Genomic DNA, 13,780 nt, shown 5'->3' with positions numbered 1-13,780 from the left:
TATAATCACTGATGGGGAATTATTCCAAACTGTATCACTAAGTGAAAAAAGCAAGGTACCTCCTGCTCATGCACTATGGTGGTTCTTTTGTGAAAACCCAGCAAATACATACATATACATCCATCCATCCATACACACATATATATACATATATATGTGTGTGTGTGTGTGTGTATGTATATATATATATATATATATATATATATATGTTTGCATACCAGTAAGGCCGGAAAATCTTGAAAACTCAACATCGGCTGCTTCTGGGAAGTCTTGTTTACATTGTGTAGCCTTTTGCATTGTTTGAACCTGCATGGTTCTCAATTTGTCCCATTTTAAAAGCTGTCCCTCCTAAAGCACATACACATTTGTTGAACATTTCTTTCACAGTAAAAGCATACCCGGGGTTCTGGATATAACCATGAACACTATTGTTTATATCCTCCAGCTTTCAAATGGACATAGTGATTCTCCAAAGGATTGCTGCTACACACTACAGAGGGTGTCACACTCCCCCCACGGCTCACAGAACCTGTGAGATGCTTTCTACAACAGTGAGTGCACCTGAACGTGGTAAGATTCCTGCTACCTGCATTTTGAGTTGATAGTTCATATCAAAGGCTTGCCTAACCCCAAAATTGTTCACAGCACTCACTAACATCCTGACACAATTAATTTATCGGTTAATGAGCTTCTCCTGTCCCAACGTAGAATCTTGAAGCAAGAAATACAATCGTGGCAAATTTAACAATGCTGACAAGGGAAACAAACCCTGGGACTCTCCCCCATCTGAAGTGATGAAACAAGATCTTGAACAACCTGGATATAAGACGTGTATACTGAAGTTATCAGGGTTTGTGTAAAGATGCAAACAAGGAAGTAGGGGATTACTGTAGACTACTTTAACATTTAACAGCTTTGTGGGGCCATATTACGATTAGGTGGTAAAGGTTTGCTGATCAAAAACACCCAAATAATTAGTTTGTTATTAAAAGCACTTTATAGGGAACATGTTTATAGTAACCAGGGATCAAAGAGCTTTGCGTTGCTACAAAGCTACAGTAATCAAGACAGTGTGGTGCCAGCATAAAGACAGACATATCTATCAATGGAATAGAACTGAAAGCCCAGAAATAAACTCTCACAAATACAAGCAATTGATTTCCAACAAGAGTGACTAAAAGACAATTCAATAGGGAAGAGCAGTCTTGTCAACAAAAGGTGCGGGGACGACTGGATAGCCAGATACAAAGGAATGAAATTGGGACTTCTACTTTGTACCATATACAAAAATTAATTCGAAATGGATCAAAGACCTAAATACAAAAGCTTAGAACCACAAAACTCTTAGAAGAAAACATCTGTGTAGACCTTTGTAACCTTGAACTGGGCAATGCTTTCTTAGACGTGACATCGAAAGCAACAAAAGGAAAAAACAAACGGGACCTTCATCAAAATTAAAAGCCTTTGGCCTGGCCAGTGTGCTCAGTAGTTGAGTGTCGACCTATGTGCCAGGAGGTCTCTGGTTCAGGGCATTTACAGGGATTGCAGGCTCGATCCCCAGCAGGGTGCATGTACAATAGGAGGCAGCCAATCAGTATTGGTGTTTCTCTTTCATCAATGTTTCTCTCTCTTTTCCTCTCTTTAAAAACCAATAAAAACATTTTTAAAATATTAAAAGCCTGGCCCTAGCTGGTTTGGCTCAGTGGATAGAGCACAGGCCTGGAGACTAAAGGGTCCCAAGTTCAACAAGGGCACATGCCCAGGTTGCTAGCTCAATCCCCAGTAGGGGGCATGCAGGAGGCAGCTGATCAATGATTTTCTCTCACTGATGTTTCTCTCTCTCTTCCTCTCCCTTCCTCTCTGAAATAAATATATGTATTTTTTTTTAAATTAAAAGCCTGTATGTTTTAAAGGACACTATAAAGTGAAGCTACAACCCAAAGAATTGGGGGGAGAAGCGGGGAGAAACCCTGCAAATCATGTATCTGATGAGCCTTGTATTTAGTATACATAAGCACTCCCTCAACTCAATAAGGAGTATACACAATCCAATTTAAAAATGGACAAAGGATCTGAATGAACATTTCTCCAGAGAATCTGTACAAGTGGCCAATATGCACATGAAAAGATGTTCAACCTCATTCGCCATCAGGGAAATGTAAATCAAAACCACAATGAGACACCAGTTCACATGCATTAAAATGGTTGTATTCAAAGACAGACAATAAGTGCTAATGAAGATGTGTAGATTGAAATTCTCATAAACTGCAAAATGGTGCTGCCACTTTTGGAAAATACTGTGTCAGTTCCTCCAGAGGTTAAATATGGTTACCTTTACAATCCAGCAATTCAACTCCCAGGCATATATCCAAAAGAAATGAATGCCCACCCAAAAACGAGTACACAAATGAATGCCCACCCAAAAACAAGTAAAAGCATGATCCATATTTAGCCAAACAGTAGAAACAACTCAAAAATCCACCCATTGATGAATCAATAAATAAAATGTGGTATATCCATGCAATGGAATGTTACTTAGTAATAAAAAAGAATGAAGTACTGATGCATATAACATGAATGAACCTTGATAAGAGGCTAAGTGAAAGAGGCCAGTCACAAAAGGCCACATGTTGTATAATCCCAGAACAATTCTAGAGAAAGAAAGTAGATAAGTAGTTGCCTATGTTTTGGAGAGGAGGGGGAAGAAATGTGGTGTTAGGGGAAAATGAAGAATGTGCGCTAATGGGTACAGGGTTTCCTTCTGGGGTGATAAAACCATTGTGGTGAAGGCTGCACAACATTGTCAATATATTAAAAACCACTGTATTATACACTTTAAATAGGTGTTTTATATATGAATTCTATCTGAATGCAGTTGCTATTTTTAAAAAGAGCTATGCCAGGACAAAGAACTACAGGATGAGTGTCGATATTGGTATGTACATTTAAAGAGATGACATTAAAATTCCAAACCCTTAAACAAGCATGCTTAAGGGTATTGAAATTCTTCTCACTCAAGTATGTATTAATTTCTTGTCAGGTCCTATTTTAATCCATCACTTTGACAGTCATCAATACAAATGAATTTCTGAAACATTCCAGAATTTCAAATACAACTTTACTCAAAATGAAATCACATTGTACTCAAGTAGAATCAGAGGTACCAGTGACAATGCTATGGCTTAAAAACAGTTGAGCTGAATTTTAGACAAAGACCAGATAGATAATTTGTTGTCAGCAGCCATTAAAATTATATTCCTTGATGATCATGGGCCACCTGAAGAAAAGGGACACAAACTATTTGTTTTTGTTGATTTTTCCATTATTAAATGTCTTTTATAAAACTACTCTTTAAATGAAGCAAACTGGATTTTAAAAAGTGGAGGGTATAAGAGCTGCTATGCAATGCACCCATCATTATACTGAATATTTCTTTAAATATGTTATTGAAAGTATTAGTTATCCTTTTTTTATCCTCCATTGACCCCCTCCACCCAGCTCCTGACCCCTCCCAGGCTTTCACACTATTGTCTGTGTCCCTGGGTCATGCACATATGCATGTAAGTTCTTTAATTAATCTCTCCCTCCTTCACCCACTTCCCTCTGAGACTCATAGTCTGTTGCATGTTTCCATGTGTCTGGATTTATTTTGTTCATCAGTTTATTTTGTTCATTAGGTTCCACACATAAGTGAGATCATGTGATACTTGTCTTTCTCTGACAGGCTTATGAATGGTTTTTATATCATAAAGTGAAGTTGAGCTCTAGTTTCATCTGTGTTGTATCCACCTGATGAACCCCCTACCCTTCCCTGCACATCCTGAAAATAAACATCCTACTTCTGAGAGAATCACTGCTGTAGTTTGAGAATACTATGCCTTCAGAAGGTTGTCCAATGTTTATGGATTTTAGTCACAGGCCTTTAGCCATACCTTTCCTTAAAGAAAGCAAGCCAGTTCTTTTGTATGCCATTTACTTACGGCAACCTTCCTCAGCCCTGCTTCCTGCCTGGTGGATGCACTGACCTAATTTAAACCACGGTGAGTGAGTGAAGGATAGAGATCTTAATAATGAGCCTCGGGTTTGAGGCCACACACAGTCATCTCTGCCATTACTTCCCTGCCCACCTTAAACTCAGGTGAGACAGTGGACAACTCTGAATTTGTCTCCAGCTTTCCTTCTAGCATGTTGTTGCTCACATGAGATACTGCCTTCTTTTCACCCCATTAAGGCTTTACTTTCTCATACTTTTCTTTTCTTTTGAGACCCAGAGGAAAAGCCCAGCTCCTTGTGTAGCCTTTCCTAACAGAATATAAGATCTGTCTGGGTAAGGTTTGTCCGGTCTTAAAAGATTACAGTAATTATTTATTAAAAATTTCTCCTTTTAAGTTAAATCACTTTAATGCAAACATTCAATAGGGCATCTTTCCCATTGCTGCCAAGATCTCATTTCTTTCTGCTGCTGTTGGCATAGGTGGCTTCACTCCATTCTGTCTTCTCTGCATCATGATAGCATTCTGCATTTAGGGAAAAAAAGAGAAGAAACCAAATTCAGTCATGTATTAACTGCTAATTATTTTCCAGTAACTTGCTACTGTATCCTCAAAAAGAATTTTTTTTAAAAAATTACAAAGAAAACCCAAAAAACTAATTGTAAGAGTTCAGATTAAGTTTCAAACTAAGAACAATTAAGTAGAAGTGGCTATTCCCAGAGGACTGCGTTAACGGTGACTGGGATGGGGACATGCTGTTTAACTACAAGAGCACAGTCCTTCGATGAAACCATCACTTAATTTAGCAGAGAGAAATGAAGCAGCTGCACCTTGTGCTCAGAGAAACAGAAATTGCATACCAATGTCTCCAGAAAACATGGGACCATTTAAACTATCCTGGGTGGCAGCGGGAAAGCAGGAGACAGAAATGGAAGCCTAATATGTGTTATGACAAGACAAATCATCCATTCTGTTCATCTCCAAGAGAAGTAAAATTATAACAGGGTTATTGTTTTAGGGCTGCAGATACTCATACACCTAGGAAAAGCCACCTATATTAGAACTGCATTCTTTTACCTTGGAGTAAGATGAGGCAATTAAGAAGACCTCTCGATGATTATTTAGGCTAAAATAACACACTGAGGACAAAGTGGCAAGGTTAAGTTTCCCTACAGCCATCCCAAAGGCGGGATTGTGGGAACTGATTCATTTCAGCCTTCATTTTCGAGCCTAAGGGATGAGTTAGACCATCTCATCTAACCTCGCTAGACTTACCCAGAACTTTCGGCAGTTTTTGTACTTCAAGAAGTAATTGGAACACATTTCCCTGTCATAGTTATTTTCATCCATACATCTGGTAGAAGCATCAGATTCCTTAAATATGTAAGATAGGCATCATTTAAGAGGTGGGATAGGATCTAAAAAACCCAAAATAACTTCTGAAGATGCTTCCTCCACAAAGCAGCTAATATGAAACAGTTTCCTTTTGTTTGTTTTAATGAACATTTAATGAACAAAAATTGAATTATTTTTCCAACTATCCCAGGCAGTCATTCTGCACAGGGCAGACATCTTCCTTTTTGTAGTCTGGGTCAGTTTGTTGAATATCTAACCACGGGAATTTGAGCCAAAGCACTGACCGAGATCATTTAACCCAGTAACCATTTAACAAAGAGGCTGTGGCAAGGTGCAATGTGTTCAAAATCACTGCAGCACAAGCTAGAATCAAAATCATCTCTTGACTCAGAGGGCAGGTCTCCTGCTTTTCCCAGTTCTGACTTTGACTTGAATGTTTGATGTTAATGCTAGTTTTGAGATCCTAAGTAAATTGCTAATAACTGGTCTACATCAAGGCAACTTAAATTAACACCATTCATCTCCATGTATTTTTGCTATCATTATGCAAGTAAATACACTATCGTGTGAGCGATTTTAATAGATATCATTAAGATCACTTCAAAACTAACGTGAGCAACACAGGGCTATGAGTTCAAAGGAGGGTAGCTGCCATTTGGGAATGAAATTCAAGCTGTCTGAACTGGAAGCAGATTGGATAACAAACTTCAAAGTAAAAGGTATGATTCTGAGAGGTCACTACCTAAAGGAAAGCTTTAACTAAACAGGTAATTTGCTTCATAGATCAAAAAAATATTTCTATCTAAAGAGACTTAGTAAAGCAATTGAAAACATAATATTCAGAACAAATCTAAATTTCTATGCCAAATAATTAATGAATGTGTATGTTTAGAAAATCCATATAGGATTAGGGAATATCATTTCCCTAGCACTAGTCTGGTGATTACATTATCCCAGGGTGACAAAACCAGAAATACTGCTAGTCATACCAAATAAATGCCAACAAAGCTTATTATTCAACAAAGCATTTTGTTTATATATCTTTGTGAAAATCTTTAGAGTTTAAATAGACTAATTCTATATCAGCCCCTTACCCTTGGCCAGGTGATCTCAAGGACATGATGAAATTATTGCTATTAAAACGTAAATTTCAGTAACAATTTAAAAACATCATATTTTCCAACTTTCCATGTTTGAACTAAAAATTTTCCTCAGTGTTACATATGCTTGTTTAACATTATAGTGACAACTAAATGCTTGCAGATTATATAAATAAGGAAAACTTAAAAGAGATAAATCTTTGTTAGCTAAATTATGCATATCTAAAAATGTCCTAGTAAAATAAGGATAGACTAGTTAGGAATATTTTTTTTTTGGACAGAAATAACTTTTAAAAAATGGCAGAAAATAGAAACAGATTGGTAGATACAGAGAACAAACTTATGGTTGCCAAAGGGAAGGGGGCTTAGGGATGGATGAAAAAGGTGAAGGTACAAACTTCCAGTCATAAAATAAGTAAGTGACAGGGATTTAATGAGCCCAGGGAATACAGTCAATGATAACGTACGGTGACAGATGGTTATATTTGACATATTGTGGTTATCACATCATAAGGAATATAAATGTCAAATAACTATGTTGTACACTTGAAACTAATATATGTCAATTATACTTTAATAAAAATAACTAAATTAATTAAAAAATAATAAATGACATAGTAAAAAAAAAAAGATGGAAGTGACTATTTACTGGATTTCTGAGTAGGAAATATAAAACTTCTGTATTTTTTAAAATCCCATTAAAATAAAAAAGCAAATAAAGAGAGGAAAACATTTTTTTAAAAAGACTGCAGAAAACAGATACCCACAAAACCAGAAGAAGCCTGTTTTCCCAGCTTAACACTCACAAAAATTAAAAGCAAACCACCTTACCAACAAGCAAGGATTTGTATCAGGATCTCTCATTCTTCGTGCTACCATTGGCATCCTAACAGTCTTCTTACTGAAGGTAGTAAATGTTGGGGGAAAGAGTTATACAGTGGATGTCATAAAACGAATCAATAAATCTCATTAGCCCCATAAATGCTTGAAAATTACTTTTGGCATAGTGATTATCTAGTGAGGAACTTCCTACAGCCTATGTATTGGGGAAAAAAAAAGACTTGGATATGTTTTTCCTTTGCATTGCCATGGTGCCTCAGCACAAAGGTGATATTTAAGTACATCTACTGAAATATTGATTGTGAAGTCCAAAAAGAAAGATAGTTCAGCTAGCATTCAATTTTAGTTTATTTTTATTTCTAAAGGTTAAGCAATTAATTATACTAACAAAACCTAAGAATACAACATGCACTCTAACAGTTGTTTCCTTATTATACATTGACTAGAGGCTCGATGCACAAAATTTGTCATGCAAGGGACTCGGCTCTTGAGACTCAGCCGTCCTCACAGCCCTGGCTTCATCTGAAGGTCGTCCGGACAGTTGTTCTGCTGTTTGATCTAATTAACATATTAGCTCTTTATTATATAGAATTAGCATACAAAAATATATGTGGAATAACCCGACTTTAGCAAAAACATTTAACTAAAGAGCATGAATGCCTATTCCATGGCCAGCACCACAGTGCCAATATACCAAAAAATAAAAGTTACTGCTTAGGTGAGATTTTGAAAAGTTTTTTTGTTTGTTTGTTTTGTTTTTTTAAGTTGAAACCTGATTTCCAGCATTATCTTATATTTAATTGATATTTCTGGGTTGAAGGAATCAGGGAAAGCTACTGTCATTCATTAATCTTTCAACTCAAATCTTCCAGATACAGCCTCAGAAGTCTTTATTGGTTAAAAGTGATAACCATTCCCTAAGAGCCAATTAGTTATATTCCCAGCCAAGTCATATACTCATATAACTGGCATGTCAACTACAGTCCACAACAATTGCTTTCTATAAGTAAGTTCAACTGAAGTTGGTATGCTTATTATCTTCAAAGACATATCATAGGAACTAAAAGAAAAAATTATAAAACTATATTTCAAAGTGATTTTCTTGTTTCAATATATTGTATACCATGGATGAACCACCTACAAATATTTTTTTTCAAATATGTTTTTATTGATTTCAGAGAGGCAGGGAGAGGAAGAAAGAGATAGAAACATCAACGATGAGACAGAATCCTTGATTGGCTGCCTCCTGCATGGCCCCTACTGGGGATTGAGACCACAAACCAGGCATGTGCCCTGACCAGGAATGGAACAGTTACCTCCTGGTTCATAGGTCCATCCTCAACCACTGAGCCACCCAGGCTGGATTACAAATATTTTTTCAATGCGCTGCACTAAGTTTAAAGAGCTGATTTAATTTATATTCTCGAAACCTGTTCTAGCTTAGTTATTTCACATAAAGATTGAAGGGAAAGACAGCAAATAATGTAGTGTGACTTCTAAAATGCCACAGAATGAAAACTATTGTACATCAGCATAACCAGACAGAGGTCAGAATTTTTTGTATGAAATGGTTTCTTCTTTCATTGCCCAAGATGGAACCATCAAAAAATATTATCATGTGCCGGGACTGGTTTGGCTCAATGGATAGAGCGTCGGCTTGGGGACTGAAAGGTCCTGGGTTCGATTCCGGTCAAGGGCATGTACCTTGGTTGCGGGCATATCCCCAGTAGGGGGTGTGCAAGAGGCAGCTGATCGATGACTCTCTCTCTCATCGATGTTTCTTACTCTCTATCTCTCTCCCTTCCTCTCTGTACAAAATCAATAAAATATATTTAAAAATATATACATATATATATATATATATATATACATATATATATATATATATCATGTTTAAAAAAAATACATTCAGGACTAATTGTCAAAACCCACAAGCTCCTGAAAAGGGGAGGTATTCTCAATCAAGAGTCACCAAGCTTGGTTTCGTCAATTATGGAATAATCAGGTTGTCCAGGCTAAGAGAGACCAACCTTTGCAAAGAAGGATGAAAAAAAGTTTAGTCAGTCATTCTGGAGTCCTTGCATACCCATGATGCAATCCTTTTTTTTTTTTTTTTTATGGTTTTCATTGAACAGTACATGAATATAACTGGCTAACAAAAACATCTTGGCAAAAGGGATATTCAAAATGTTGCTCAAATATATCTAGAAGTCTCTTCGTCTACGGAACACAATTCTTTCCCAGGCTTGACATCCTAGAGAAAATGATGGTACTGCATGCACAGCCCTGCTATTTGTCTATCCTATGATGTGAGAACACAGAACTCTTTGCTTTGCTGTTCATATTCCTGGGATGTCATCTCAACAACGATCAGATGCATGCCTCATGTGAAAGTGTCCTACTCTACATTTTATCATCATCATGAGGGGTTCTTAAAAAAAAAAATAACCTCTAGATAACATCACATTTACCCCAATAAAGTCTGCAGCATGAGTTTATCCACATGTCATTTCCTTTCCGCTCCGAACTCTAAACACACGTCCATCTACATTTGGACTTCTGAATGTCACCTTTGCAAAAATATTCCTCACGTGTGAACTAGAAATGTCAATTTACAGTGAGAAGTGGTCCGCTAGAGAGAGGCCTCATCTACTTCACTTTCTGGATGTGCTAGACAGAAGTGATTGGTGCAAAGCTCTCCTTGCCAGAAAGAAAGCAAAGAGTTGAAGGAAGGGCCTCCCAAGCACATTTGAGGAACAGCTCTAACAATCTCCCCTACAGGGCAGACTTCTTTAAGAAGTATTTGCTTTCCTTCCCATCATGTCCCCACTCTCCAAGCACCAGTAGCTTTGTAAGGGAAAGGGGAAGGGGCCTTGCGCCCACGTCCACAGGCTGGCCAGAGCCAAGGCAGAGCTCTGTGCTCCTGGCAAAGCGCGGATGCAACTCTCGGGCAGCTGGAGAATGTCCCCGTGAGGGCCTAAAGCCCTGCTCCCACCTTTGGATGCAGGGAGACAGGGTCAGGAAAGTCAGGGTGGCATACCGGAGGGAGGCGGGAAATCGAATGGAGGAGCCGGAGAGGATGTAAGCCCGAGACCTCGCTGCCTTCCTTCCGCGACTGCAGCCCGTCCAACCGTCTGACCGTGGACGGCGGGCACAGGTGGGCACACCTTGCTTCCACCTTCGACGGGCGCCGAGGGGGCAGGTGGTGACGACCAGGCAGGACACTGGGGTGTAGGCGCAGGCAATGACGCTTCCAAGGCTGGGAAGGAGGCTGAAGACACAGCTGGGGTGGCCCTGGCACGGGTCCCCTTTCTCGTCCCCGGCCCGAAAGAGGAGACCCGGGAGGAGAAACGAGGGGAAGGGGCCCGCGCCGCAGCGAGGCCTGGTGGAAGCAGCTCCGCGCGGAAGTGTGTGCGGGCCCCGTGGCGGCTCAGGTGCAGCCCACGATCCCCCGTCCCCTGCGGACGCCACAGAAGGAGGGCTGCGGGATCACTCACCTCGAAGTGCCGCCGCTTCGCCAGGCACCCGACACAGTCTCCAGCTCCAAACACGTCAATAGCTCCCGCAGCTGGACCTTAAGTAGCGCGCAGCCTAACGTGCTGCCCCCGCTCCCCGGCGGCCGCCCGCCCAATCGGCGAGCGCCGCCGCCTGACTGACAGCCGATCCCGGCCCTGCGCGGCGGGGGGCGGGCGGGCCTCGCCCCGCCCCCAGCTGGCGGGAGGAGGGCCGAGGAGGGCGGGGTGGGCGGGGCGTCGCGCTCGGCCCCACCGCCCCTCGGCCCGCCCCTTAACACTTTCGCTTGATCGGCGGCTCCTTCGACCAATCGGCTGGGTCCATTCCCGGCGGCGCGGGGCCTAGTGGGCGGGGCGCATTCGGGGAGGGGGCGGCCGCAGCGGCGGGCGGGGCCCGGGAGGCGGGGCCGGCGGGGGGCGGGGGCGGCGGCCGAGCAAGGCCCGGGGAGGCGGCGGTGGGCGCGACGTCGGCGGCGGCGGCGGCTGCGGCGGCGGCAGCTGCAAGTTGGGCTGCAGGGGCAGCGCATACACTACAATGGCTGCTGGAAAGAGGCGTAAGGAAACAATTTCCAGGCCCGCCGCGTCCAGCCCGAAATATGAGAAAAAAATTATTAGAAATTCCGCGGGCGGTGTAAAGGCGGCGGACGGGCCGGAGGGAGGATGTTAAAGCCCCGCGGTGAGTCCTGCCGGGGTCCGGGGCGGCGGAGAGGCGTTTAGCGGGAGGAATATCAGGGTTCTTTAAATTATGGGACGAGCCGAGGGGGCAAGAGGAACCGCGGCGGCGGCGGCGGCGGCGGCCGGAGGAGGAGGAAAAGTTTGTGCTCACTCCCAGCCCCTGCTCGGGACCCCGGGGAGGAGAGGGAAAATAATAATAAAAAAATAAATTAAAATAAAATAAAAAATTCCTGGAGGGGTGGCGAGGACTCCCCGAAGGTAGCTTCTGACAGGGCAGGGGGGCAAGGCGGCTGGAGACCCGAAGGTGAGGTCGGTGGGAAAAAAAAAAAAAAAAAAAAAAAGAAATAAAGAGAGAAGAAGAAGAAAAAGAAAAAAAACCTTTATTCGGGGTCTGGAAAGTTTGAAAAGTTTTCCTCCTCCTCCTCCTCCTCCTCCTCCTCCTCTCTGGTGCTGTGAATATTGTGACAGCGGCGGCAGCGGCAGCAAGCGAGAGCGGAAGACATTAAGAGACCCGAAAAAAATAAGGGAAAAAATTAATATAAATTCGGTTTTAGGAGCAAAGTCCCCGCATTTTCCACCAAAACATCCCGGGGGGAGGTGGCTCCCCAGGGGGCCCGGCGGGGACCCGCGGTCGGCGGTATTTGGGGGGGAAACTTGGAGTGACTTGGGGTAACTTTGCCCCTTTTTTTTTTTTTTTTTCCACCCAAAGAGGTTTTTTTTTTTTTTCTTTTCTGGCGAAATGGATTTGTGTGTGTGTGTGTTTTTCTTCGCCCTTTCCCTCCTCCCCAGGTGGGCGAGCCGGGGTCCGGCCGCGGGGTCCCCGGGCGGGTGCGGGCCGGCGGGGTGGCGGCGGGAGGGGGCGCCCGGGGGAGGGGGCGCTAAATGAAAGCAGGAGAGAGCGAGATCTCTGCGCCGAGCAGGGACAGCTTGTTGTCAGTATCATAAACAACCAAAATGGAGGGAGAACTCAGGCATATAACCAAATAAAAATTTTCAAAAAATCGCAAAAAATCCCTACGAGCCCGGGATGCTCCCCGTTTCCTCGCCAGAGGTGAAAGCACGAACCGCCCTTCCCCGGAGGTCCATTTCGGCGTCGCAGGGACCGAGGAGTGAATATTTATTTATTTTTTCAGGGAAAAAAAAAAAACTTTTCTTCGAAGGGCAGCGGCGAAAAAAAAAAAAAAGCCCTTCTTATAACTTCCACCGACAATGAGGAGAAAACGTGAAAATCCGATGCAGGGGGAGGAGGGGGGGGAAAGGAGGGAAGAGGGGGGGGGAGGTGGCAGGGCAGAAACTTGCTAAACTTTATCGGGCACTGGGGGCTGATCCGAGATAAGATAAACAGTATATTTGTGCGATTTTTAATAACTCTCTTTTTGGTGATCTTCGCTGGGTGTTGGGTTTTTTTTTTGTTGTTGTTGGTTTTTTGGGGGGGTTTTTTTTTGGAGGGGAGGGGGGTGGGTGGAGAGGGGGGGGAGAAAAAAAAGTGATGCCATTTCTTTCTTAATGGAGTTAATATGTGTGATGGGAAGAATAAACCTTTCCCGGCTTTTGGATTGCAAATTTTGGTCGCGTTTCTGCCTCAGGTTTTGTTGGTGGCTCCCTCCTTTTATTTAAAACGGAGCTCCACCGAGGAGGGGTGGAGGGAGGCGACTGAGAGCCTGGGAGTGCGGGGCTGGGAGCACCTTTCTGGGGAGGGTGCTTGGGCCGCTCCCTTTCCTGACCATGTTGGCTTCACCTGTTCATCCTCCGTCCAGAACGTGAAGCTGGGTTGTTTTCATGGCTTTCGTGTATATAGAAAGGGCATGGTATGCCTCTTGCATCACATGGAAGCTAATGGGAAAGTGCTGCTGATGTTGGTTCCACGTGGGATATGGGACAGAGCAGGGCATTTTAAAGGGACAGCTTCTCTTTTCCCCCCACCCCCCACCCCCTGTGGTTTCCATCACCTACACAGAGCCCCTGTCTGAGGACCAGCAGCAGAGGTGCTGGGGAGGGGGGGTGGTGATGGAGGAGCCTTCTTTTCCATGACTCAAGGGCGCCCACCTTTAAGGAGTGATGGAGGGGAAGGAGGGGCACGCCAGCCCCGCAGAAGATGGATATTGTGTAGATGAGGTTGTTTCCAAATTGTTCTTTTTGTGTCACAAGCCCTCCCAGGAACTTTTTCATGTTACTGTTGCTTTGCTTTTTGGAAGGCTGATTTTGGAAGGAAGGGTGGAAAAATGGAAATAGTTTAAGGTGTGTGGTGTAATGGTATAGCATTATTGAACAGTTATGAATTCTGTGCAGTGAGATCAAAGGGCTT

The 13,780-nt window shown here is 42.7% G+C and overlaps 2 protein-coding genes across 9 annotated transcripts in view; one reads left to right on the top strand and one right to left on the bottom strand.

Moving 5' to 3' along the window:
- Positions 1-4,387: 4,387 nt before the first annotated feature.
- Positions 4,388-10,950, bottom strand: CHCHD7 (coiled-coil-helix-coiled-coil-helix domain containing 7). Of its 5 annotated transcripts, none has more exons than XM_036436963.2 (4): positions 10,786-10,950; positions 7,280-7,349; positions 5,268-5,366; positions 4,388-4,517 (listed from the first exon to the last, which is right to left on the bottom strand). In XM_036436963.2, the coding sequence occupies exons 2-4, from the start codon at positions 7,331-7,333 to the stop codon at positions 4,413-4,415; spliced, it is 258 nt and encodes an 85-aa protein (XP_036292856.1). In that variant the 5' UTR covers positions 7,334-7,349; positions 10,786-10,950; the 3' UTR covers positions 4,388-4,412. The 5 variants fall into 5 exon arrangements, with proteins under 5 accessions (XP_036292856.1, XP_036292852.1, XP_036292855.1 ...); XM_036436959.2 differs by having other exon boundaries at positions 5,268-5,410; positions 10,786-10,925; XM_036436962.1 differs by lacking the exon at positions 10,786-10,950 and adding an exon at positions 10,329-10,777 and having other exon boundaries at positions 5,268-5,410.
- Positions 10,951-11,239: 289 nt separating this feature from the next.
- Positions 11,240-13,780, top strand: part of PLAG1 (PLAG1 zinc finger) — a 47,336-nt gene continuing 44,795 nt past the window's right edge. For 2 of the 4 annotated variants that reach the window (XM_036436948.2, XM_036436949.2), the window contains exon 1: positions 11,240-11,476. The gene's annotated coding sequence lies outside the window, so the exon portion shown is untranslated. The remainder of the gene's footprint in view (positions 11,477-13,780) is intronic. The other 2 variants (XM_036436951.2, XM_045581423.1) reach the window with 1 other exon arrangement.

This window comes from Pipistrellus kuhlii, unplaced genomic scaffold (assembly GCF_014108245.1).
Source record: "Pipistrellus kuhlii isolate mPipKuh1 unplaced genomic scaffold, mPipKuh1.p scaffold_m20_p_14, whole genome shotgun sequence".
NCBI lineage: Eukaryota > Metazoa > Chordata > Mammalia > Chiroptera > Vespertilionidae > Pipistrellus > Pipistrellus kuhlii.
Note: the sequence above shows the minus strand (reverse complement) of the source record. Positions and strands in the feature narration are given on the sequence as shown.

Excerpts from the sequence above, each read along its gene's own strand:
- CHCHD7 (XM_036436963.2), bottom strand. The coding sequence starts at position 7,333 with ATGCCAATGGTAGCACGAAGAATGAGAGATCCTGATACAAATCCTTGC. Across the intron at positions 5,367-7,279 it reads ATACAAATCCTTGCTTGTTG|GAATCTGATGCTTCTACCAG; the intron begins GTAAGGTGGTTT and ends TACATATTTAAG. Across the intron at positions 4,518-5,267 it reads AAAACTGCCGAAAGTTCTGG|AATGCTATCATGATGCAGAG; the intron begins GTAAGTCTAGCG and ends CCCTAAATGCAG.